Raw genomic sequence first — 26,582 nt, 5'->3', positions numbered from 1 at the left:
GGCTGGGGCTTGTACTTTTCACATTTACGACCTTCCCCTCCACATCCTTCCCAAAAGCAGAATACGTGATTCTACTCATTAAAGTATCTAGGTTTAAAATCACTAGGTAGACGCCAGAAGATTTTATATTTGATGCTGGAGGTGATCGGAGAGGAAATGGCTTTTATTGAAGAGTTATTGGGGTGACATGGTCAAACCTGTATTATAGGAAGATCACTTTGAGAGATGAGTAGATAGACTGGAGTAGGGAGGAATTAGGGAGACCAAACAGAAGGCTATTACAATACACCAGCTGTGAGTGCATGAGGGGGGTGGTGCAGGCCCTCATCATTTACAAATGTAAAATTGATAGGACTTGGCAAGCGACTGGTTATGGGGGAGTAAGACAGAATAAGGAATCAAGGATGACACTTAGGTTTGGAGGATGGGAGAATGATAGTGCTCTTGATGGTAACAAGAAAGATAGGAAGAGAGGGCTTGAGGGAAAAGATAATAAGTTGTTTTTGAGTGTTGAGTTTAAGATCTCTGTGACATAATAGATCCAATTTTCATATATAGTTTGTAAATTCAATGCTTTCTCAACAAGACTTTATTAAGCAGTTTAATTTTTGTGTTTTCGTCCCAAGGCTAGCTAGCACAGGGCCTGGCATATAGTAGGTGCTTCATAAATACCTGCTCACCAGTTGCGTGAATGAATGAAAAAGTGTTCCAAGCTATCCTCCAGAGCAGTGCTCTGCTGGGAGCCAGTAAAACGGAGTTTTCAGTTATTTCTTCACTTTTTCAAAAAGGGAATTAGTTGAGATAGTAGAGTGCTTATTTACATTGTAAGAGGTAGGGCCCATGCCCGAGTTCTCTAGGGTTTTCTTTTTATTCTCCAGTTCTTTGGTATAAAAATAGGTGGTAGTCATGTATAACCTATATCAAATTGCTAACCTTCTCAGTGAGGTGGGGTGAGGAAGGAGAGAATTTGGAACTCAAAGTTTTAAAAACAAATCTTTAAACTGTTTTAAATGTTTTAATGTTTTTCGCACGTAACTGGGGAAAAATGAAATAAAATAGATGGTGGTATTTCTTTTAGATCTAGTTTTCCTGCGACGCGGAATGTTAGTGAATAGAGCACCGGCCTAAGAGCCTCAGATATCTCTAAAGTCGGGCGTCTGCTAAGTACTGGCTTTGTGACCCTGGGCAAGTCTCATTATATGAGATTCTAGAAAGGGAGTTGGGAGGGGAGTAGATTGTGCCTCTACCTGGTGATTTTACACTTTGGTAATTTAGTGAGCAGAATCCTATATTCTGCCTTTGGTAAGGATGTAGAGGGAAAGGGAGAAAATGTGAGAAGTACAAGTCCCAGCCCTGCTCCTTCTCCCTTCCTGTCCCCACTCATTCCCAATTCTCTTCTCTCCCTCCTCCTCTCCCCCTCCTTTTCTTCCCTCTGCCCCTCCCCTTCCCCTTTCCCCTCCTCCTCTGATTTCCCCTTCCCGCTCCTTCCTCCCCTTCTCCAGAGCTCGGAGAGTTGATAGCAGCGGTGAGTCAGCGCATGAAAGATATGGAGTGGTGAAATTAGTCAGCAAGAGGGAATCTGAAATCTGCCGGCGTCTCATTCATCAAACCGGCCCTGTTGAGCGGCAGTGAGGCTGTGAGCTTTGAGTCAGTTTAGAGGCTTTATAGAGAGGGGAATTAGCTCAAATGGTAGAGCGCTCGCTTAGCATGTGAGAGGTAGCGGGATCGATGCCCGCATTCTCCAAGCGTTTTATTGGGGCAGGAGAACTTTTCTTAAACATGGATTTTTAGGAAGGAAGGGACTATAATTAAACGGGATTAGGAAAGTCTTTCTGTGGAAGGTGGGTGTTTATCTGGGACGTTAGGGAAGACAGGAGCCAAACTTGAAGAGGGAGAGAATTCCAGGCATGAAAATGAAAATTCACGGAAATTGGGAGATTAAGTGTTTTGTTGGAGGATCTGCAGGAGGCCGGTGTCACCAGTAAACTTTGAGTAGTCTAGAAAGGTAGGAGGGGGTCCAGGTTATGACGAGCTTTAAATGCCAAGTAAAGAATTTTACATTTGATCCTGGAGATGATCCAATAAGCATAAGGTGACAAAGGACTCGAGAAGAGGATTGTGTAGGGTGTACTGATTCCCTCAAGGGGTCTAGATGGGCTACGGAGGACAGGAGAATTTCAGTGTTAGTGAACATGGAAATGGTGTATTTGTGAATGATAGGATCAAATGGTCATTTTTTTGCATGTGGCTGAGGTTGGATGGACGAGTAGCTCATGGGAAGTGAATAAGTTAAAATGTGAAGTTAAGTGTTTGAAGGAATATTAATATGTATATTGAAGTAGGAGTTGAGTAGCAAAGACGTAGCCAGGCCCTAAACTTATTGAAGAAAGGAGGAGAGAGTCTTGGATGAAGATCGGTAGGACAACAGTTGATTGATTGAGAGGTAGAGATGGATTGAGTAAATCTCAAAGAATAGGTTACTAAGTGATGGTGTCATAGGTAGAACTTGTGGTGGCAATGGGGAGCACCTCGAACTTCTATTTGTGAAGGTAGAAATGATAAGCCATAAATCATCGTACATGTGAAGTAAGGGAAAGCTGCGAGTCAAATATAACAAAGGATGACTGGAAGGATGGTAGCGCCCTGAATGGTTAATTGGGAAGTTTGGAACGGGGATGAGTTTAATGGGTCAAAATAATGATTTTGTTTTGAACTTGTGGAGTTTGAATTGTGTATAGGACATGCATTGTGAATTACACAATAAGCAGTAGGAAATGCATGACTGGGTCTCGGAGAGAAATTAGGGCTGAATGTATAAATTTCAGTCATTTGCATTGAAAAGATAAATTCTCAGAGACTTATGGAGTCCTCTAGTGAGAGAGGGTAAAGAAAGAGAAGTGGTTCTAATGCATAGCTTCGGAATACACACACTTTGGGTGTGATGTAGAAGATGAGCCAGCAAAGGAGACTAAACAGCAGTTACATAGGAACAAAGTCATTAAAAACCCAAAGATGAAGGAGTTTCTAGGAGTTTCCTTTTGTGTCCTATTAGCCTAACTAATAGGTATGAGGTAGTACTTCAGATCATTTATCAATTGGGGAATGGCTTATTTTTTTTTTTTTTATAAATTTGACTCAGTTCTCTGTGTTTGAGAAATGAGGCCTTTATCAGAGAAACTTGCTTCAAGTATCAAGTGCTGCAGAGAATTTAGGAAGCATAAGAAATGAGAAATGGTCATCACATTCTGCATTTAGGGGATGATTGAAGGAGTAGACAGTTTCATTTGAGTCAGAGTCATGAGCCAGACTGAAAAGAGTTGAGGAGTCACAGAGGAGAAAAAAAACCAAACCCAAAATCAACAAAAGGAGGAATAAAAAGCCTAAATAGACTAATCTTAGAAGAAGATGTCAGGTAAACCATTAAAGAGCTATCTACAGATAGATGCTGGGCTCCAGAAAAAACTCATAAGCAAATTATTTTGTACTTTATTTAGTATTTTATTTTTCCCCAGTTACATGAAAAAACAATTCCTAATGTTCATTTTTAAAACATTGTATTTCAAATTCTCTCCCTTCCTCCTTCCCCGCCGAGAAGGCAAGCAATTCGATATATACATGTGAAGTCATGCAAAACATTTCCATATTAGTCATGTTGTGAAAGAAAACACAGGACCCCCCCCCAAAAAAAAACCCTCAAGAAAAATAAAGTTAAAAAAGTATCCTTCAATTTGTATTCAGACACCATCAGTTCTTTCTCTGGAGATGAATAGCATCTTTTATCAAAAGTTTTTCAGAGTTATTTTGGATCATTGTATTGCTGAGAATAGCTAAGTCATTCACTGCTGATCATCTTAGAATATTGCTGTTACTTTGTACACGGTATATTTCACTTTGCATCAGCTCATGTAAGTTCAGGTTTTTCTGAGAGCATCCTGCTTATCATTTCTTATAGCACAATATTCCATCATAAGCACATACCGCAATTTGTTTAGCCATTCCCCAATTGATGGGTATAGCCTCAATTTCCAATTCTTTGCCACCAGAAAAGTGCTGCTACAAATAGTTTTGTGCATATAGATCCTTTTTCTTTTTCTTTTTTCTTAAATCTCTTTTGGGATACAGACCTAGGAGTGATATTACTAGGTCAAAGGGTATGCATAGTTTCAAATTGTTCCACAGAATGGTTGAATCAGTTCACAACTCCACCAACAGTGCATCAATGTCTCATTTTCTCTACATCCCCTCCAACATTTGTCCTTTTCCTTTTCTGTCCTATTAGCCTAATAGGCATGAGGTAGTGCTTCATAATTGTTTTAATTTGCATTTCTCCAATCAATAGTGAGTTAGAGCATTTTTTATATGGGAATAGATAGCTTTGATTACTTCATTTGAAAACTATTCATATCGTTTGATCATTTATCAATTGGGGAATGGCTTATTTTTTTTTTTTTTATAAATTTGACTCAGTTCTCTGTGTTTGAGAAAAGAGGCCTTTATCAGAGAAACTTGCTTCAAAATTTTTTCCACAATTACTATTGCTAACTGTATTTCCCTCCATCTTATTTCTCCCCCACTGTTTATTCTATTCTTTTTCTCCTCTTACCTGTCTATCCTCAAGTGTTTTGTTTCTAACTCCCCCTTCCCCTCCTACTTTGCTACCCCATTCTACCTCTCCATTTCCCAATCTCTCCTACTACATTCCTCTTTCATCCCTTACTTTTTTTTAGATACCATCCCTTCATATTCAACTCATTACTGTGCCCTCTATATATATTCCTTCTAACTGCCCTAATAACGAGAAAGTTCTTATGAGATACAAATGTCATTTTCCCATGTAGGAATGTAAGCAGTTTAACCTTATTAAATCCCTTATTATTTCCCTTTCCTGTTTAACTTTTTATACTTCTCTTGAGTTTTGTATTTGAATGTCACATTTTCTATTCAGCTCTGGTCTTTTCATCAAGAATGCTTGAAAGTCCTCTATTTCATTAAACATTCATTTTTCTGCTGCTGGATTATACTGTTTGGTTGGGTAGATTATTCTTGGTTGTAATCCTAGTTCCTTTGCCCTCTGGAATATCATATTCCAAGCCCTCCTATCCTTTAATGTAGAAGCTGCTAAATCTCATGTTATCCTGACTGTAGTTCCATAACACTTGAATTGTTTCTTCCTGGCTGCTATGCAATATTTTCTCCTTGACCTGGGAGCTCTGGAATTTAGCTATAATATTCCTGGGAGATTTCATTTTGTGATCTCTTTCAGGAAGGGATAGGTGGATTCTTTCAATTTCTATTTTATCCTCTGGTTCTAGAACAGGGGTGGGGAAATTTACCTCTGTGGTGGCCTCAAGGCCCTATGTTGCCCTCTAGGCTCCCTTTGACTGAATCCAAACTTCACAGAACAAATCTCCTTAATAAAAGGATTTGTTCTGTAAAACTTAGACTCAATCAAAAGGCTGCACCCAAGGACCTAGAGGGCCACATATGGCCTTGAGGCTGCAGGTTCCGCACCTCTGTTCTAGAATATCAGGGCAGTTTTCTTTGACAATTTCTTGAAAGATGATGTGTAGGCTCTTTTATTGATCATGGCTTTCAGACAGTTCAATAAGTTTAAAATTATCTCTCCTGGGTCTGTTTTCCAGGTCAGTAGTTTTTCCAGTGAGATATTTCACAATGTCTTCTATTTTTTCCATTCTTCTGGTTTTGTTTTATTATTTCTTGATTTCTCATAAAGTCATTTGCTATTTGCTTAGTTCTAATTTTTAAGGAATTTTTTCTTCAGTGAGCTTTTGGACTTCCTTTTCCATTTGGTCAATTCTACTTTTTAAGGAGCTTTTTTCTTCAGTGAATTTCTGTGCTTCTTTTTCTATTTGACCAATCCTGCTTTTTAAGGCATTCTTCTTATTGGCTTTCTCTTTTTCCTCTTTTACCATCTGACTTAGTCTGTTTTTTAAAGTGTTATATTTTCTTAAGTATTTTTTTTGTATCCCCTTTACCAACCTGTTGACTTGTTTTTCACGATTTTCTTGCATCACTCTCATTTCTCTTCCCAATTTTTCCTCTACTTCTCTTACTTGATTTTCATAATCCTTTTTGAGCTCTTCCATCACCTGAGACCAGTTTATATTTTTCTTCGAGGCTTTAGATAGGAGCTTTGACTTTGTTATCTTCTTCTGAGAGGGTGTTTTGATCTTCTTTGTCATCATAGTAACTTCTATAGTCAGAATTTTTTTCTGTTGTTTGGTCATTTTCCCAGTCTATTTCTTGACTTTTCTTTGTTAAAGTAGAGCTCTGCTTCCAGGGTGGAGGGTTCACTGTCCTAAGCTTTAGGGGTTTTGTGCAGAAGTCTTTAGAGATACTTCTAGAGACCTCTTAAGTTTTCAGTTCTTCCAAGGTGGTATGAATTAAGGAAAGGTGTGTTTACAACTCTGACCTGTGCTGGACAAAAAGTACTCTTTTCTGCCCTTGAACTGTGATGAAGGTCCCCATTCCACAGCCTCTGGTGTACTAGTGCTCCTCCTCGCCCTGATACTGCCACCCATATCTGAGTTTGGGCAAAGTAACAAGAGTCCTGCCTTAGTGCTAGCAAAGAGACCCTTGTGATCTCCTTCTGACCAGTTGTTCTTTCTTTCTTTTTCTTTTTTTTTTTTTAAGGCAATTGGGGTTAAGTGACTTGCCCAGGGTCACATAGCTAGTAAGTGTCAAGTATTTGATCTAAGGTCAGATTTGAACTCAGGTCCTCCTGACTTCAGGGCTGGTGCTCTATCCACTGCACCACCTTGCTGCCCTGATCAGCTATTCTGTTAAACTTCTTTACTGTCTGTGGGCTGAGAGCCCCAGAAACAAGCTGTTACCGATACTCCCAAGGCCTGCTCCTGGTTTGTTGGGGCTGGATCTGTGCTGGCTTGTGCTCCACTCTCCCCAGGTGCAACAGACCTTTCCTGTTGACCTTAGGCTTGAAAATTATTTCACTCTATCCTTTTGTGGGTTCTGCTGTTCCAGGAATTGTTTTATGGCATTATTTAAAGGTGTTTGGAGGGATTTTGGGGAGAGCTCAGGCAAGTCCCTGCCTTTTTCCCACCATCTTGGATCCCCTTTTGTACTTTTAAAAGATCCTTTTTTAAGGACCTTTAATGGTAAATAGATTTTTTTCCCAAAATTTATTGAGATGGAAGACTACTATTGAAGGTTACCTTCTTCTATCTTTTATAGACAAATAGGTTTTGATCTTTAAAACAAAGATAAGGCTGAGAAAAAAATAGTCTAAAATCATTAATTAATATCAACACAAAATGTAAAAACACAAATATAACATAGTAGTACATAAAAAATAATCCATCATTACAAAAGAGAAATAACTGAAACCTAAGGATAGTTTAATAGAAATATAAAAAAAACCCAACAAGCTAAACATTTACTTTAATGAGATAAAGAAACAAAGACAAGCTATTATTAGATGCAGGAAAGTACTTCAATAAAATACAGTACCTGTTTGTGATAAACATTAACAATGTAGGAGCCTTTCTCAATAAAAGAAAAACTGTGAGGGACTGTCTGATGTTGGCAACTACCAGGTGGGCGCTGTGGCAAGATTAGGGGTAGAATCTGGGTATTTGGAAGTCGAGGCAGGGGCTGTGGTAGGTGGAGTCATGGTGATCTGGGATGGGCTGGGTACAGAGAAGCCCTGAGGCAGTGGGCAGTGCTATGTGAGATAAGCTGGGTGCAAGGAAGTAGCCGGAGCTTGTGCTCCTGAGGCAAGGGGTGGTGCCATGTGGGAGAGGGACGGCAGAGAACTAGTTCCCTTTGCTTAGTCCCCTCCCTATATGCAACGTCAACCCCAGACGCCTCCTTCCTGTGACCTTCCTGACTTCCTAGGTCCCTTTGTGTAGAACTGACCCCAGACGCCTCCTCCTGGTATCTGCCTGACTTCCTAGGTCACATACTCTGTCTATGCACTAATCCCAGACGCCTCCTTCCTGTATCCGGTCCTAGCCTCCTACGTCACTCCCTCTCCCTTGGTGTGCTAAACTCAGACAGCCCCTTCCGGTATCTGACCCTACAATCATTGGCTAGTAAGCGGGCTGGGGAGGAGGGGCTAAGGAGGTACTTAAGGAACGAGCGTGGTCAGATCACGTGCTCTCTTGGCTCCTGCTCTGTTGCTCTGGCCTTCCTGCTTGGCCTTGCTGTGATGGCTTGCTGTGAAGGCCTCTGAATAAAGCTCTGGTGTTGGCGCCTCCCGATGGCTTGTCTCTGTGTGTTTATCCGGTTGAGGACCGAAGACTGTTGAGTGAGTATGACTCTGGCAGCCTGCTCCTTATAGGAGGAGTGTTCGGCGCGGCCGGCATAAGGTCAGCGCAGCCGGTACAAAAAACAACAAAGTATTCATTTGAAACTGTGTCCTCATATTACATTCATTGGAGAAACACTTTAAGAAGTTCCACTACAGGGGCAGCTAGGTGGTGCAGTGGATAGAGCACTGGAGTGAGGAGGACCTGAGCTCAAAACCAGTCTCAGACTAGACACCTGACACTTACTAGCTGTGTGACCCTAGACAAGTCACTTAATCCCAATTGTCTCACAAAAAAAAGTTCCACTACACATAGATATAAAACAGAATTGCTGACACTCACCATGTCTTATTTGCTGCAATTTTAGACATGTCAGTAATAGTAATGAGGCATGAAAAGGAAGTTTGAGGAACAAGTATCAGAACTGAAGATGTTAAAACATTTTTACTTGTAGATATCATTACCATGTATCTAGAAAACCCAAGATGATTAACAACTACACAGTGGAAGTAATGGTTTTTGGATAAATAGTGGAATTTAAGATAGACCCATCGTAGTTATTTGCATTTTTATGTCATCAAAAAAATCAAAAGAAACTGACAGAAATAATGACAAAAGGTGGCAAATATTGGGATGTTATGTTATCAACACATCTAAGAAAACTATTTAAAAACAGCTTCAAAATAATCTTGACAGGAATCAAGGAAGAACTCAGTCTCTGAGTCTCAATTTCTTCATCTATAAAATGGAAATAACAATACAGGAATTATTATTGTTTGTACTTTGTTTTTATTTTTTAAATTTTTAGGCAGTTGGGGTTAAGTGACTTACCCAGGGTCATACAGCTAGTGTCAAGTGTTTGGTCTCAGGCTGGATTTGAACCCAGGTCCTCCTGACTCCAGGGCCAGTGCTCTATCCACTGCTCCACCTAGCTGTCCCTGTACTTTGTTTTTGAAGAGGACCAGTGACACCATAAGGTGACATCTTGACTCATGTGTGAATTGGATTTAAGTGAGTCAGAGTTGCACAAAGTCTTTAGCCTCACTCTCTCTTCCAGAGTCATCGAAGTTTAGTGGCAAGACAAAAGTCAGGACAACTCACAACGGTTCGGGGATGCCATGGATGACCTTGGCATCTTGGATGTCTGACCAAGCTCTAGGTGCTCCACAGTTCCTGCTTCAGTGTGCATGACTACCGGAACAAACTGTTCTCATCCACCCATTCCAGAGGAGGGGGGGCAGGAAGTCTTCACATGCTTGGGGCAGACATCCTCCTATCCCCCTAACTCACCAACGTGTTTGTGGCCTGTCAGTTACTTTGTGTTTTGCCCGAGCATGCATGCATGGGGGTGTGTGTGTGTGTGTGTATTTGTTGGGATACATAGGAAATGTGCTCCCCTTAGCCTCATGGGGTATAAGGTCTGGAATCCCCCTGGATAAGGAACTCTATACCTTTCTAAGAGTCAAATATCCCTGTGCTTTGGGATATTTTCCTCAATCAGGAGTTGTTCTGATTCCGAAGAAAGAGGTCAAGGGATTCAATCTGATTATAAGAAGTATTTTAATTGATACTATCACTTACATATAAGTGACTATCTGGAGCAGCTCCCAGATGAAAACAGTCTCAATAAAGGATAGATCCCCGCTTCTTAGAGACCCCAAAAAAGCATGGTGATTATTATAGAAAGCAGACAAAGGGAGGAGTTAGAGAGTACATCACTACTGATTGGTGAATATTTTTGGTTTTCTGCTTAGTAATGAGCTTGGGTGTTAAGCCAGTGTTATGCCCAAACACAATTTTGTGTATTGAACATCTACTGGTCACAATATTCTTGTTATGGCTTTCATTGGTCACAGTATCTAAGTTGTGAACCAATGTCTAAAATATGATTCAGTATCTAAGGTATGATTTTTAACAGGTCATCATGTCCTGGCTTAAATTTTTCACAGAGTTTGAGTTAATGGCTTTTCCCCAATTGGGACCCCACACAGGCTTTAAAGCAGAAAAATTAGGTGTCATACCCTCCTGTAAGTTGCTCCATAGTGTTGCCATCTTTTAAATATATTTTAAAAAATATTTCAGGTAAGAGCAGTGACTTGCTTGAGCTCTCCCCCAAACACCTCCAAATACCTATAAAAATAACTCTAAACAAATTCTAGAGCAGCAGAACCCACAAAAAGGCAGAGTGAAACAAATCTGTAGCCCAAGACAAGCTAGATGGTTGATTGGAAAAGTCTGTTGCGCAGGCCTGGGAGAGGCCTGGCAAGCAAAGATGGGGCCTCAGCGAACCTGGAGCAGGCCTCATGAGACTGAATCAAGGGAAGCTGTGGTAATTTCCACACTTCTCAACCCACAAACACCAAAGACAACTTAGAAGGTCAGTAGGAAAGGTCTGTCAGACCTTGGTGAGAGAAGAGCTCAGTGTGGCTGATTCTGAAGCTCTCAGCCCACAGATGGAGGGGGATCGAGTGGCTGATCAGAAAGGGACTGCAGGGATCTCTTAGCTGGTGCTGAGGCAGGATTCTCTTGCTTTGCCTGTGCCTGGCTTTGAGTCTCAGTCCTGGGTGGCAGTCCTGGGGCAAGGAGGAACACTGGCATAGCAGAGCTTGTGGCAGCCGTGTAGAGGGAATCCTCCTCATAGTTCCAAGGAAGAAAAGAGTGCTTGTGGTCACTGAAAGACCACAGCACAGGCCAGGAGAGGAGTAAACACCTCTCCTTAGAACATACTACCTTGGACGAACTGAAAACTTACAGGTCCCTAGAAGTATCTCTGAAAACAGCTGCACAAAACCCCCAAAGCTTGGGACAGTACACCTTCCACACTGGAAGCAGACCCCTACTTTAAAAGAGTTCAAAACTCAAGTAATTGACTAGGTTCATGAGCAAACAGAGCAAAAAAAGTCAGACCACAGAATCTTACTTTGGTGACAAAGATCAAAACATACACCCAGAAGAAGACAACAAAGTCAAAGCTCCTACATCCAAAGCCTCCAAGAAAAATATGAATTGGTCTCAGGCCATGGAAGAGTTCAAAAAGGATATTGAGAAGCAAGTAAGACAAGTACAGGAAAAACTGGACAGAGAAATGAGAGTGATGCAAGAAAATCATGAAGGAAATGGCAAACCACTCCCGTATCTTTGCCAAGAAAATCCCAAATAAGGTCATAAAAAGTTGGACACAACTGAAAAACAAAACCTCAGAACTCCCAAGTTTAAATTATCTCCCAGCCTCCCTAGAAGGAAACATTTATTAAGCAGCTAATGTGTACCCAACACTTTGCTAGGTGCTTTATAAATATTATCTTATTTGATCTTCACTTTGAAACTGAGAAAATGGAAGCCGATAGAGATTAAGTGACTTGCCCAGGGTCACATAAGTGTCTAAAGTGAGATGCATATTCAGATCTTAACTCTAGGCCTAGTTCTCTAGCCACTGTGCTACCTAGTTGCCACAATTCCTGCCTTTTCCTTCTATTTCCTAGGAGTCCAACACAGGTACTTACCTTACCTCTTCTGTCTCTTCCTTGCACAATATCCAACAGAGGTAGGTTTCATCCCGCTGTGTGGCTCCTATAGGGCTATCTACCTAATTGAGATGTTGGAAGTAGAGCTGATTTCAGGACTCCTGTGAATTATTCAGCTGAGCTGGCCACATCTTCTGCTATGTCTACCCTGTATCCTTTTTCCCAAGAGGCCAGGGAGGGTATCCTGTTGGCTTCCTGGAGTTTATGATGACTTTTGGCTCCTGAGAATGACCTTTCTCTCAGTGCCCTCTGGCTTCTGACCATCATCTTGTGTAGTTCTGTTCTGAAACGAAGAGCCCATTACTTTGTCTACTTGGTCCTCGATCACTGTTCCTTCTGGTGTCTCTTTTGATCTTTGCTGAAGTGGGGTGTGTGGTGTTGGGCTCTAGGTGATAAATTTCTTAGGTACTAAAACTCTGATTCTTACAGAGAAGTCAATCTTAGACTTCCAAATAGTGGAGCAGTTCCTTATTGATGGCGTGGAGAAGGCTCAAAAAAACAAAACAAAAACCAAACCAAACCAAAACAAAAAACAAAATCGTTTCTCTGTTTTTTTTCAAAGGAGAGGAAAAAAAACCAGCTTAGAATTTCATGTGAAAGAGCTTTTGAAAAGCTTCCCTTTTGATAATTGTTTTTACATGTAATTGGGGGAAAAAGGTAAAAATAATATACTGCCAAATATTTTATGACTATTCAATAAATACTTGCTGGCTTGCCATAGGCAAAATAAAAATTTTTTAAATTAAAAAATAAGCTTTTCTGTCCTTGAAACTCTTCACCATCTATCAAGACTTTCCAGATATTTTATGCATTTTATGTTCCAACAATATTGGTGTAACTGATGTCATTCCATGCTTCTCATTATTCTAGGCAGCTTGGTGGTGTTATGGTTAAAATACTACTCTTAAAGTCAGGAAGACCTGTTGAAATCTTGCCTCAAACACTTGGTGGCTGCCATATTCTGGGCAAGTCAATTAACCTTTCTTAGCCTTAGCTTCCTAATTTGTAAAATGGAGACAACACCTACCACACAAGGCTGTTGTACTTCCTCTACCCACCCCAACCTTAAAGTGTTATATAAATGCTAGCTACTCTAATTTTTCATACTGATCTCTTAGGATGCAGTAATATTCATTACAGTTACGTGCCACAATTTGTTTGGCCATTCCCAAAATGTCTTTTTTTTTCCACATTAGTAATTTTTTTAATAAACCCTCCCTGTTCATTAGAACTGAACATTCCCTTGAAATAAGCAAAAAATAAAAACAAAAAAAGACTACTCAGTGATATTATTTGAAAACTTATACAACTTTATGACCCTAAAGGCCCCTGATTGGCAAAAGCAATTATTTTCTTACATGTTCTCTGGGACTTACATCGATTATTACAATTGCTCAGTTCAGCTTTTTATTTTTTAATTTTATTTCTTTTAGGCAATTGGGGTTAAGTGACTTGCCCAGGGTCACACAGCTAGTAAGTGTCAAGTGTTTGGTCTGAGGCTGCATTTGAACTCAGATCCTCCTGACTTCAGGGCCGGTGCTCTATCCACTGCGCCACCTAGTTGCCCCTCAGTTCAGCTTTTCAAAAAGGTTCTTTTAATTTACATTGTTGTAGTATTATACATACTCTTCTGGTGCTGTTTGTTTTTTACAGCACAGAGTTCTTCAAAGCTCGCTGTTTCTCTGAAGTCCTTATGGTCACTATGTCCTGATATATAATAAAATATCCTACTTTTGTATACAATTTTGTTTATCCACTCCCCAACTGATATGCAATCACTTTGTTTCTGGTTCTTTACTGCTACAAAAGTGTTGATATATATATATACACACACACACACAGTTATAGAGAATTAAGAGGCAATGCACGGTCACTCTGAATGTGTACTGGTATCTCCGAGACATAAAAAAAGGAAAGGCCTTCAGCATATTGGTGGATCATTTGTGGAAGATTTATGGGAAAATATGGGTAAGAACTTCACAGTATGAAGACATGTAGAAGGGATTGTATTAAAATTTATACAAAGCACAATCTCTAGCAGGGCCCATACTAAAAAAAAGATCAATTTCAAAAGGACAGTGTACAAAAAAGGAACCTTTATTTAAAGCATTTCTAATGAACGTTTTCATTTTAAGAATGGATACCTAAGTAATATTTGAAAAACAGATTAGAGCTTAGTACTCTTAGAAATTAGCTATTTACACTGATGGCAGTGCTATTAGCTGACTGGCAAATAATGAAGGAAAATCAGTAGTTTTACCTAAGTAATCAAGTGAAATATCTACGCAGAAAAGCAGAACATAATAGTGCTCATTATTGTTCATATCTTATCTCTTCAGAGTAATCGAACAGTCTTTCCAGTCACTGTCAAGAAGTCATCATCAGCCAAAGCACGCAGAGCTTCTTCAAACATATCTTTAGTAATAGCCTTGAGGAAGTAGAAAATAAATATCTTCTAAGTCTAAAAATATATACCCAATCTTACACATAATTGCTAAAGATAGGTCAATTTTCCAGTTAACTTATTACCCAATAGCATTTATCTTTAGAATCAAATTAACTTTAAGAAACTGGCTTATATTTTCTAACACTTTATAGGACATTTTTGTATTTTAGATTGTTCCCAAATTTACTCTTTCCAATTAAATTTTACTACTGAATATGTCTAACTTTAGGAAAAAAAAATTAAAAATAGAAGTTCCAAACATATGCAAAATACTTACTATGTCAGATTGTCCTCTAATATCTTCAAAGAGTTGCTGGTATTTTAGAGCTGGTGTTTTGCCCTTTGATTGAATAAGTTTCTTCAAAGCCTCTGCTAATTCTTCTTTTCTTTTTCGAGATGTGACACTCATTCCTAAAAAGAAAATTTCAGTTAAAGTAAATCTAGGATTATCTTTTAAATAGAGGAACATATTTTTTTTTCAAGTCTTAAAGTGCAGAGTATATATATAGAGATAGGGAGAAATTAAATGACTTGCCTAAGGTCACACAGCTAATTAGCACCTAAATTGGGACTATATTGCTATTAATTGACTTGAAAGGTAAATGAATTTCTTTCTTGTTCCTCTAATTCATTTATAACAAGACTTTTTATATTTAGGTGATGTATTCATTTGGAATTTATCTTGGCATATGGTGTGGGGTGTTGGCTTAAATCTAGTTTTTGCCAGACTACCATTTGGTTTTGCCTGAAGATTTTGGTCAAATACCAAGTCCACCCCCCAGTAGCTTTCACCTACATTACCATTGCCTCCTTAGAGGCTGTAATATACTTAACAGTTAAGGATTAAGGAGAACCACTTGTACTCTTACTTAACTTCCCTGGGCCTCTATTTCCTCATTTGTAAAATGAGACTGGACTTCTAGCTTATGTTCCTATGATCTCACTGGCTCAAAATAAGAACTTAAAAACTGTTACTCTCTTCCTACATATTCCTTTATCTGTGTGAACTACATATTCATTTGACTGTGTTGCCATCAGCTGACCCCAAATTAAAGGTCATTCTTTTACCACTAACCATAAACTTATCACTGACTTTCTCTGCTCCAAGCTTTTATCCCCCCCTCCCCAAGCCCCTCAACTCCTCTGAATTTCTGCAAGTTTCTTCGGGCCTGAATCCCATCAGATGTTTCCTTACTTTAAAGTACTCAATAAAATAATAAAATTAATTTAGAAAAATGAAAAGATCTATACTATCAAGGTAAATAATGAAAAGAGTAAGGACAATGGGAGACTAATACTTCCAGACCTCAAACTATATTATAAGTCAATATTCATCAAAATCATTTGATATTGGTTAAAAAAAAAAAAGTTGCTCAATGGACAGACTAAACAAAGGCGAATTGAAACAACAGAACTAAAAACCCCAGTTTTTAATAAACCAGGAAACACAAATTACTTAAGAAAGAATTGCCCATTTAATAAAAACTGGCAGTCAGACAGAAAAAGGCTTAAACCAACATATTACACATCTCACAATACATTCTAAATAGATATGACCTTAATATTAAAGATCATGCTATAAAAAAATTAAAAGAGAAGCAGATCATACTTCTTTTACTGCTATGGGTAAGACATACACTATTAACTGACTAAGGGATAGAGGCAATTACAAGAGAAAAAAGAGAGAACTGATTACATGAAAATGAAAAGCTTCTACACAAACAAAATTCTTAAGGAAAAAATAATCTTTTTACCAAATTTCTCAGATGAAGGTTTGGTGTATAAGACATATTAACAATTAATAAACACATACCTAACACACACAAAAACCAAAATCCATTTCTCAATAGATGGGTTATCCCGATTCTGGCAACAGTAGGAAAGTTTTTGCCATCCTTTGCTCAGGTCATCTAAACCCCTCAAGAATACATTTATTGCTGGGTGTGGTGCACACCTATCATCCCTAAAACTGAGGAAGGCTAAAGCTGGTGGATTGCTTCATTGGGAAGCTCTGAGATATAACAGGACTAAAGTAAACTGGGTGTCTGTGCTAAGTCTGGCACCAGTATGGTGAGTCCTTGGGAGTGGAGGGTCACCAGGCCAACTACGGATGGTTGAACCAGCCCAAGTGGGAAAAATGGAGGGGGTTAAAGTTTCCATGCCAATCAGCATTGTACTTCTAACCTTAGTGAGTTAAGGAGATCTAGTCTCAAAAAAACAAAACCCTACACATTGCTCTACTAAACATTCACATTAAGATTGGCCCTTTCCTAGAATCTATCTCCTCACTCAATTTTCCCAGTTTTCCTATGATGTTTAAAATGGAGTTGAAGCAGTTGCTCAATGTTTACATGTACGTAACTTCATTTCAAAATAGGAATGACTTGCGGATTCTATGCAGTTGCAATTACCTATGCATTTGTACCACTGTAATGCTGACAGTGCAATGTACTGTTTAACAAATGTATTCTTCTTTAAAATAACAACTTTTAAAAACCATGAAGGATCAATTAATTCCCTATTTTAAAAACTGCCAATTTAAGATTTTTGTTTTAAGTAAACCACAAACCTGTAGTGAGAATGGATATATCCACAATGCCAGTCCTCGGGTCAGTAGCTGACTGTTTCAGCGCCTCACGGTGGAGGCGTTTTGCTTCGTCAACATCAATTGCTTCAACTTTGTTAGAAAATCGCACTTTGGCATGAGCTTCTGACAAGCGTATCAATGACTCCAGCTGTCGGGGATACGCAGAAACCATTCCTCTGCCACTTCCAATCTTCCTCATGTCCACATATGCCTAGTTCAGGGAGAACGAAAAGAAGAAAAGCCTTGATTACAGCTTTAAGACCAGACACCAACACAAACTCTTCCATATGAATGGCACTTTTGCCATTTTGTGGGGTGAAAGTAGCCCTGGGCCGGGGTGGGGGGGAGTGCTCTACCACACTGGAAGAGCTGAAGACATAGTTCTGGGGACAAAACGGGCTAGTTCTCAGTAACTGGTCAGGTTAAGGACAGAGAGAGGCTTATTGCTCTGGTCAAGAGGGCAAAGCAAGAAACGGGGTGGGGAGTGGTCACACCTGCACTTTAGGAAGTGAGAGGAGGCCTGAGGTAAAGAGGGTCTGTACCAGGATGGTGGCAGTGTCAGAGGACAGAAGGGGATATATGAGAGATTTACTATGGTAAAACTGACAGAACTTGGCAACAGTTTAGATATGGGGGGTTGGAGTAAGAGAGGGTGAAAAGTTGAAGATGATAGGTTTCAAAGCTGGTGATGCCCTCAAAATTTAACAAGAAACATAGAAAGAAGAGTGTGAAAGGACAGTGTGAGGAATGCTAACAGTTTGGTTCCCACAAAATTGATAAGAAAACAGGACAGGGGGAGATTAGGTTATTGATTAATTGATTTCTTGGTTTACTGGTTTACACAAATATGTAAACAAGATATGGAAGTACATCAGGCGATGTCCCCGAAAGTGTCTTGTTTGTCCAGGCTTTCCGGCTCTCCCCTCCTTTTTTCTTACTTTCCTGCTGAACCAACAGTTCCTTGTTTCTCGCCTTTTTGCAAACCTTGTTCCTGGGGAAAAGTTTCTGAGCTTAGACTGTGAGCTCTGAAGCCCAGCCAATGGGAAGAGGAGCTAGTGGGAGGGTGGGGGTTCCACCTTAGGGTCTACATAAACTGGCTTTGAGCTGCACTCCCTTGCACACCCTGGCTGGAGCCATCTTGAGTGGATGCGGGGTGTGTCTTTTCTCATGAGAAAGCAATAAAACTCCTTTTTGCGTTTCTTAAGAAAAAGTCTCTGATTTGATTATTTTGGGGGTCACAAATACCCCACACAGACAGATAATGAGCTCCATTTTGGATATGTTGAGTTAAAGACATCTGTGAGACATCCAGTCTGAGAGATGTCCCATAGGCAGTTGGAGATGGGTATCTGGAGGTTAGGAAAGGGAATAGATAAATAGAGAAGCATCAGTATAGGGTGATAATTGAGTTCAAGGAAGTTGATGAGCTCACCAAGAGAAAAATTATGACAGAGACTGGAGGACATGCATTGTTTTTGGACATGAGCTGAACAAAGATGCAAAGAACACTGAGGAATGGCCAGAGAGGAGGAGAACTAGGATAGAGTAGTGTCATAGAAACCTAGAAAAAAAAAGAATATCAAGGGAGTGATTGAAAATGTGAAAGGCTGCAAAGTGGTCAAGAGGGTTGAGAATTTTTAAAAAGTCTCATAGATTTAGCAATTAAGAGAAGGATAACTTTGGAGACAGCAGTTTCAGTTGAGTGATGAGTAAGCCAGACTACAGATAATTAAGAAGATGGTGAGAGGAAAGGAAAGTGATATAAAGGAGTTGGTTTCCTTGCGCTTTCAAAGGCACAAATATCATTCCATGGGGTAATTGATAATCTGATTAAAAGCATCATACTTTCAATAGTTTATAGATTCAACTTGGAGTCAAATAAAAATTCATCTTTTTAACACCAAAATTGTTCTAGTGATAGTACATGGCTAGACTCATTCATGTAAAACCAAGAGTTTCACCAGAATTTTACTTAAAGCTTTTCTAGTATAGTAGAGCATACCAGAACATGTGTGCATGCCACTGGCATAGCTTTCAAGAACCCAGGGTCATCTCCATGCCACAGTAAGGCACCAAAAGTATGACTTTAAAGAATTGTGGGTGAACCCAAAGGGCAATGAAGAGATGTAAGATAGGCATTAATTACCGGAGAAGGAAATGGCCAACCACGCCAGTATCTTTGCCAAGAAAACCTCATACGTGGTCACAAAGAGTCAGGCACAACTGAACAACAAAGGTATTCATAAAGAGGGCACAGCACATAACCAACGAGGAAAAGAAGTATCATTCAGGACATGAAAGTTTGAAAAAGGGGGGTGGTTATATAGTAAAAACAAGAATAACAGTCAGAAAAGTTAAATGCTTCCCTGGTACTCATGCAATGTTAAACAAACAAACAACAAAAACACCAGAGGACAGCTTTTAGTATGTTAGGTGGATCCCCTAAGAAGAATTTATGGAAAGATATGAAAAAGAGATGTCAAGATGAGAAGGCATGGAAGGGCTGTGATCTACAGTGTAAGGGGAGTTCTCACATCTATAAGATCAAGTACTGAAGAATCTATTTAAATGACCAAAATCCTTAATGTGTACAAAGGCTCTCAAAAGGTTCCACTTGAGAACATATCTTAAAAAAATGTGCCGAACTCTTCTAGGGGATACATTTTCAACCTTTCTTTAAGGTTGGTTAAATTTCCATCACAGAACACTTATTAAGATTCTGAGGAAAACTGGTAAAAATTAGTATACAAACACAGAAATAGATAGATGTCAAAGTGTACCTGGAAAACACTACTGGAAATTAATTTTGTCAGTTGTCTATGGTTATGCATCTAACAGTTAAGTGTTAGGTTACTACACAATCTATATAACTTAATTCCACAGAAGCAAATCTATATTCACCATCCACCTGGATTGCTACCTTCTAACAGGTCTTCTCTTTGCCTTGACTCTCTTCTCATTACAAATCCATCTTTATCTGCTGCTCCCCAGCCCCACTTTTCTGCCTTCTTTTGCCTATCACCCTCCCTTCCCCCATTAGACAGCAGGGACTGGTTTTTTAATCATTTGTATCCCTAGAACTTATACAATGCCTGACATTTAGCAGGCACTTAATAAATGTTTATTGGATTGGATTATCATTCCTTCCCTCACCCTTTACTGCCTGTTTGTACTTTTTTTTTCTGACACTCAAAGCTTTTCACAATTAAACACTACCCTACCTTTCAGATCTCCCACCTAAAATGTGCTCTACACTCTAAACTGGGCTTCTTAATACCTCCCATATTTTCTCACCTTTGTAACTTTTCTCACCCTGTTTCCTATACTACTTAGATTTCCTACTCATCCTTTTAAAGCCCAACTCAAATGCGTCCAGAAAGCCTTGCTCTTGCTTGCACTTCTCCTGGTGCTGATCTCATTATATATTAAAACTATTATCTCACATCTCTTTTACTAAATCACCACCTCCATGACAGAAGAGACTGGGTCTCATCTAACATCTGCATTTTATTACTAAAAAACATTTAATAGCTCCTTACTGTCCTTAGAATAAAATCCAACTCACTCATTTTATAGATGAGGAAACTGAGGCCCAATGTGGTTAAATAACTTTCTCCAAGGTCACATAGTAACAAGTGGCAGAGCTCAGAACTGAAACCAGATCGTCTGACTCCAAATCCAGTGTTCCTGTCACCCCAATACCAAAGTACTTTGTACTTTTTGCATGCATCTGTCACATTCTACTTGGTATCATACTTTACTGGTACTTCTCTTTTTTCCCCACTGAATTTTAGAGCTTTTTGAGAGTAGGAATTATTTTCTTTGTATCTTCCTTAGCATCTAGCCTATGGCAAACATTTAACACACGTTTTTTGAATGAAAAAACAAACAAAAACCAACAAACCTCTTTCCAGCCTCCAAAAAGTCAATATATTACCTCAATGAGAGCCTGGCTTGCTTCTTCGCTTAGTCTAGGAGTAATAGAGCTGTGAGCATATGCAATGTAGTCCTTCAGGACCGCCATATCCATGAACTCCTCTTCTACCTGTGCTTCACTCTGGTAGTACAGAGACACCAAATGGTGGGCAAGACGGCGGTCGTAGGCCTCGTCTTGAGGGTCCAGCATGAGGAAAATCAAATCAAATCTAAAGAGGTTGAACAAAAATATCTATTGGCTTCTTTTGTTCATCAACCCCCACCAACAGGAAAATGCTTTGAAAAGTTCTTGTTCTTCATTTGTTTTAGGCATGGCTATGGCGTCTGTCCGCCACTAAGGAGACAAGCACTTCTACTTGGGCTCTACTGGCTTTCAGCATACCTTCTGGCCTCCTACTAGCTCCCAAGATTTCAGATTCAAGAAATGCTAGTTAGTCAGTCATGCAACAGAGCTAAGAAAGTAAACTTTCCCCAGAATGACATGTTACATATTATAAACAACAGAAAAAATTTAGGTAATCACACATGCGCGCACACACACATGTATAAATTTATTTTTGCTTAAGTAATGTTTATTTTTCTCCTTCCTGGCACTCCCCTCCTCTCCTGGGAGGGGAAAAAAGCAAAACCCTTACAACAAATATGCATAGTTAAGTAAAACAAATCCCCAATGTCAAGCCAAGCAAATTTCCATCATGTCCAAAAAGTGGATTTATTGAACATCTGAGTCTATCACCTCTCTTGTTAAGAGGTGCATAGCATAAGCAAATACATTTAATTAGCAAAACAAAAACATACTTGTAATCCAAAATTCATCTATTAATTATGCAAATACTTTTGCCTGATATTTGAGAGAAAATGTAGGCCATATAAATGTTCATTCTAAAATAGAACATACTTATGTTATGGGAAGTCAATATTATTTTAAGACTAATGGAGAATGTTTTAGTTAATGTAAGAAAAAAATATTCACTTCAGAAAAAAGGATTTAGCATAGTATTAGAAGCAGCATCTTATACAGTGTAGTTTCGAGCTTATAAACATCTCTGACAATACCTTGATAATAAAGTATGCGGAAGTTGAATATTTTCAATGGTAGTTTTCTTAGGATTCCACTGGGACTCTATAGGATTAGCTGCTGCTAAGATAGAAGTTCGAGCGTTCAGCTGACAAATAATTCCAGCCTGAAAAAAGAAAGTAATTGTGTGAGTGGAGTCTCACTTATGCTATCCTTCAGGACCCATGACAAGGACAGACTTTTAGGTGACAGAACCATGCTCTCTATAAAAAGGCAGCATACTGTAAATAAATACGAGGACTTATAGAAAACATTCAGAAATGAGCCCAAGCCAAATACATTTGGAAGCATTGAAAGTCTCGTCTATAAACATCTGTAACATAGTTACAAAGTCCGTAGCTGATATCCAGCTGGAGCCGAAGGGGAAGCTGTCCCCAGAGACACTGGCTTCACGTGCACAACGCTCTCCTGTGGCAGCCAGTGGGGGTCTTACCTTGGCGATTGAGAGAGTCTGTTGTTCCATTACTTCATGAAGGACTGATCTTGTGCTCTCATTCATTTTGTCAAACTCATCAACACAGCAAACGCCGTTGTCGCTCAAGACCAGCGCACCTGTCTGTAAGACCAGCTGTCTTGTTTCTGGGTCCTTCATCACATATGCAGTGAGACCAACGGCACTAGAGCCTTTCCCAGATGTGTACTGTCCTCGGGGAACAAGGTTGTAGACATATTGCAGCAGCTGGGACTTGCTGGTCCCAGGATCTCCACACAGAAGGATATTGATCTCAGCACGGAATTTGCCCCTTCCAGTGTGACTAAAATCCTTTCTTGTTCCTCCAAACAGCTGAAGCAAAATACCCTAGAGAGAATGTGAGTGAGCATTACTTAAATTGAGATTTAAGTGAAGTATTAGGTTGAATTTCATTTTTCTAAAATTCATTAAAATTTTTTCAGTTTCAAGATCTCCCGTCTTTCACTCATGAGAAGGCAAGAAAAATAAAACCTATTACAAACATGCATAGTCACACAAAAGAAATTTCTGCATTGGCCATGCCCTCTACTCATCTCCCTAAAAAAAGCAGGAAAAAGAAGAAAATCTGCTTTCGTCTGCATGCTGACTCCACTAGTTCTCTCTAGAGGTAGGTAGCATGTTTCATCATGAGGCCTTTGGAACTGTGACTGGTTACTGTCTTGATCAGAATTCCCAAGTCTTTCATACTTAAGTATCTTTCTAATACTGCTTATTATGTAAATTGTTCTCCTAGTTCTGCTCACTTCACTTTGTATCAGTTCATACAAGTCTACCCAGATTTTTCTGAAACCATCCCATTTATCATTTCTTACAGCACAGTAGTGTTCCAATTGCATTCATACATAACCTGTTCAGTCATTCCTCAATTGATGGATATTCCCTCAGTTTCTAGTTTTTGCCACCACAAAAATAGTTACTATAAATATTTTTATACATATGGGTCTGTCCTCTCTTTCTTTGATCTTTGTGGTATAGACCTAGTATCAGTATTACTGGATCAAAATGTATGGACAGTTTAATAGCTTTTTTGGGTATAGTTCCAAATTACTCCCCAGAATGGCTGGATCAGTTCACAACTCCACCAACATTGCATTAATGTATCTGTTCTCCCACATCCCCTCAAGTATTTGTCATTTTCCTTTTTTGTCATCTTAGCCAATCTGATGGGTGTAAGGTGGTAAACTCAGTTGTTTTAATTTGCATTTTTTTTGATGCAGCTATTAATGGCTTAGATTTCTTCATCTGAAAACTGTCTATTCTTAGCCTTTGATCATGTCAATGGGTATTGGTTGTTACTCTCATAAATTTGTATTAGTTCTCTATGTTAGAAATGAAACCTTTATCAAAGAAACTTGCTGCAAAGATTTCTTGCCCTAGCTTCCTGCTTTTCTTCTGAATTGGTTTTGTTTGCACAAAAACTTCTAAATTTTATGGAACTAAAATCATCCATTTTGCCTTCTGTCCTCAGGGAACAAGGTTGTAGACATATTGTAGCAACTGGGACTTACTGGTCTCAACAATTTTCGTCAAATAGTGACTTTTTTGCCTCAGTAGCTGAGATTTTTGGGTTTATCAAACATTAGGCTACTGTTGCTCATCTGTTTCTGCAAATTGTGAACCTCATTTGTTCCACTGACCAACATCTATTTTTCACCCGGTACCAAATTGTTTAGACAATTACAGCTTTGTAGTGAAATCTGAGATTTGCTAGTCCCCCTTCCTTCCCATTTTTTTTTTGGTCTCCTTTGGTATTCTTGACCTTTTGTTTCTCCAGACGTTATTTTGGTTAATTTAGGTGATTATCTTTTGCCTCACAATAAAAAACACTATTTGGAGGATATTTCTCACAAAAAATTTGATAAATGAGTATTTTTGTAGCTTGTACACTTGAGCAGCTAGGTGGCATCCTTGACAAAGTCCTAGACATGAAGTCAGGAAGACCAGAATTCAAATCTAGCCTAGGACACTGGGCAGGTCATCTTACCTATCTAAGTTTCCTTATCTGTAAAATGGACTATTTATAGTAACACTTACTTCTCCCAGGGTTATTGTAAAGATAATATCTGTGAAACACTTTGCAAATCTCAAAGCACTATATAATGTCTATTATTGTCATTATTATAATTAAAAGTTCCTATATACCTTTTTGATATCTTCATGTTCATAAATGCTTGGAGCCAAGGCTGAAGAAAGTCTTTCATAAATGTCTGGTTTTCTGGAAAGCTCCTTCAGCATTTCCACACGATTCTCTGAAAAAAGTTTCTGTTCAGCTTCTTCATCAAGACCATGCAGACGTTTGGCATCAGTCTTACGATAATGAATGACATCAATGTGGGTCTTATAGACAGATTTGACATTGCTCATCCTTGGATTGACTCGAACAGGAACAGCTCTATAGATCCCTGAGGAGAAGAATGCAGAGAACATTACAGACAGAACATTAACATGTTTCCCCTGTATATACCTCAACCTTCTACCACTTCCCTCAATATACATTTGAAGAGACAGAATGCACTTTGTCCTTGGCAGATCATTTAAGCTATAATTAAAAAGGGAGTTGATGTGTTTGAAGATCAAGATGTCAACACTTTTCCCTCCTCCTTCACTTAATTACTTGTAATACCATTCTCATCTTTAGTTCTCCTGAACTAAGAGTAAGCTGACGGCTTTGTACATTTAGTCTAGGAGATGAGAATGGTGCTGCAGGCAGTTAAGTGATGGCAAGGTGCCACCTGGGTTGTCTGGTTCGTTACTCCCCTCCCTGGACTAAAGGTATAGTTAGGGTTGCAAGATTCCCTTCCCCCCAATATATCAATGTCACTGTGGTATTTTGTTGACTAGCACTAATAATGGGTTTTTTTTTTTTTCATATTATCTTCCTACAAAAGCATCAGTAGAAAGAACACTAGCCTGGGAATCGAGAGTACTGACCTTGTCATTAATTAGCTGTGTAATCTTGGACAAGAGACGCTTCACTGCCTTTTCTGGAATGGGGCACCCAGAACTAATCAAAATACTCCTGCCTTGGTGTGGACATCTAGATCATCTACCTCGGTTTGGACACTGCATCCATCAATGTAGATCAAGCTTCAGCTTTCATTGGGTACTGGGCTTTGAGTCCCAGCCAACCCCACCCCCATGAATAGCCACACATCTCTGATTTGGTATCTGTACAACTGATTTTTTTTTTAAAACCCAAGTGTATAGATTTATATTTGTTCCTATTAAAGTTATCTTATTGGGGGCAGCTAGGTGGCGCAGTGCATAGAGCACCGGCCTTGGAGTCAGGAGGACCTGAGTTCAAATCTGGCCTCAGATACATAACACTCCCTAATTGTGTGACTCTGGGCAAGTCACTTAACCCCAATTGCCCCCCCCCCCACAAAAAAATGTTATCTTATTAGATAAGATCCATCATTCTAGGTTGTTAAATGTAGTCTTTATGGATTCTCATTCTGCCTTCCCGTTTAAGACTGATATTTTACTGGCTGCATTAGTGCAAAAATACATCCATCTCACCTGTAACATTCACCCTGTCACCAGGCTGAACCTTATCAACAAGGTCATTGTGAGCAAAGAGAACTACAGTATGAGGAGTCTGTCCTGCTGGCATGTCCTCAGGTGACTCCTGCAGTTTGATCTGATAAGAGAACACTGAAAATTAATGTTAATTTTAAGCAAAATTTAAATAACTATTTCTTACTCTTAACAGAATAGAGATACACAGGAGAAAGCCAAACTTCCTAAATAATGAAAAAACAATTCTACAGAATAATTCTATAAAGTGTTATCTGAATTTAATTCTAAGTGGATATTCTGTAACCCAAATCCATAATTTTTAAAAACCAACACAAAAAAAGAAAATCAAATTTCATTAATATTTACTTTTCATTGCTGTATAAGGATTACAAAATATAAAAGTGAATCAAAGTGCCAAAAACTGAAAAGGAATTTTGCTATGATAGTAATGAGTATGATTAGGAATATATTATTCAACCCTTTAAAAATACTACAATTTTGGGAAATCACATGGGAAAGCATTTACAATTTTCTGTTAATATTCAAAATTCTTCAGAATTTTAACTCCACCCAAAACAAAACAAAAAACAACGTACTTCAAAAAAGGAATAATTCTGGGTCAAGACTAATTGCATTGGGGAAGGGGTGTGTGTGTGTGTGTGTGTGTGTGTGTGTGTGTGAGTGTGTGTGTGTGTGTGTGTGTGTGTGTGTGTGTGTGTGTGTGTGTGTGTG

At 39.1% G+C, this 26,582-nt stretch overlaps 1 protein-coding gene and 1 non-coding gene across 2 annotated transcripts in view; one reads left to right on the top strand and one right to left on the bottom strand.

The window, feature by feature from the left end:
• Positions 1–1,671: 1,671 nt before the first annotated feature.
• Positions 1,672–1,744, top strand: TRNAA-AGC. The gene has a single exon. It is a non-coding gene; the product is annotated as a tRNA-Ala (tRNA).
• A 12,149-nt stretch (positions 1,745–13,893) lies between these two features.
• The window catches only part of LOC114054291 (DNA replication licensing factor MCM4), a 22,456-nt gene continuing 9,767 nt past the window's right edge, over positions 13,894–26,582 (bottom strand). The window contains exons 10-17 of the mRNA XM_027877488.1: positions 25,851–25,971; positions 24,474–24,733; positions 22,293–22,658; positions 21,838–21,965; positions 20,783–20,990; positions 16,828–17,056; positions 14,536–14,669; positions 13,894–14,240 (exon numbers count right to left, since the gene is read on the bottom strand). Coding sequence (XP_027733289.1) covers positions 14,148–14,240; positions 14,536–14,669; positions 16,828–17,056; positions 20,783–20,990; positions 21,838–21,965; positions 22,293–22,658; positions 24,474–24,733; positions 25,851–25,971 — 1,539 coding nt within the window. The 3' untranslated portion in view covers positions 13,894–14,147. The remainder of the gene's footprint in view (positions 14,241–14,535; positions 14,670–16,827; positions 17,057–20,782; positions 20,991–21,837; positions 21,966–22,292; positions 22,659–24,473; positions 24,734–25,850; positions 25,972–26,582) is intronic.

Source organism: Vombatus ursinus, unplaced genomic scaffold (genome assembly GCF_900497805.2).
Source record: "Vombatus ursinus unplaced genomic scaffold, bare-nosed wombat genome assembly UNPS02014812.1, whole genome shotgun sequence".
In the NCBI taxonomy this organism is placed as follows: domain Eukaryota; kingdom Metazoa; phylum Chordata; class Mammalia; order Diprotodontia; family Vombatidae; genus Vombatus; species Vombatus ursinus.
Note: the sequence above shows the minus strand (reverse complement) of the source record. Positions and strands in the feature narration are given on the sequence as shown.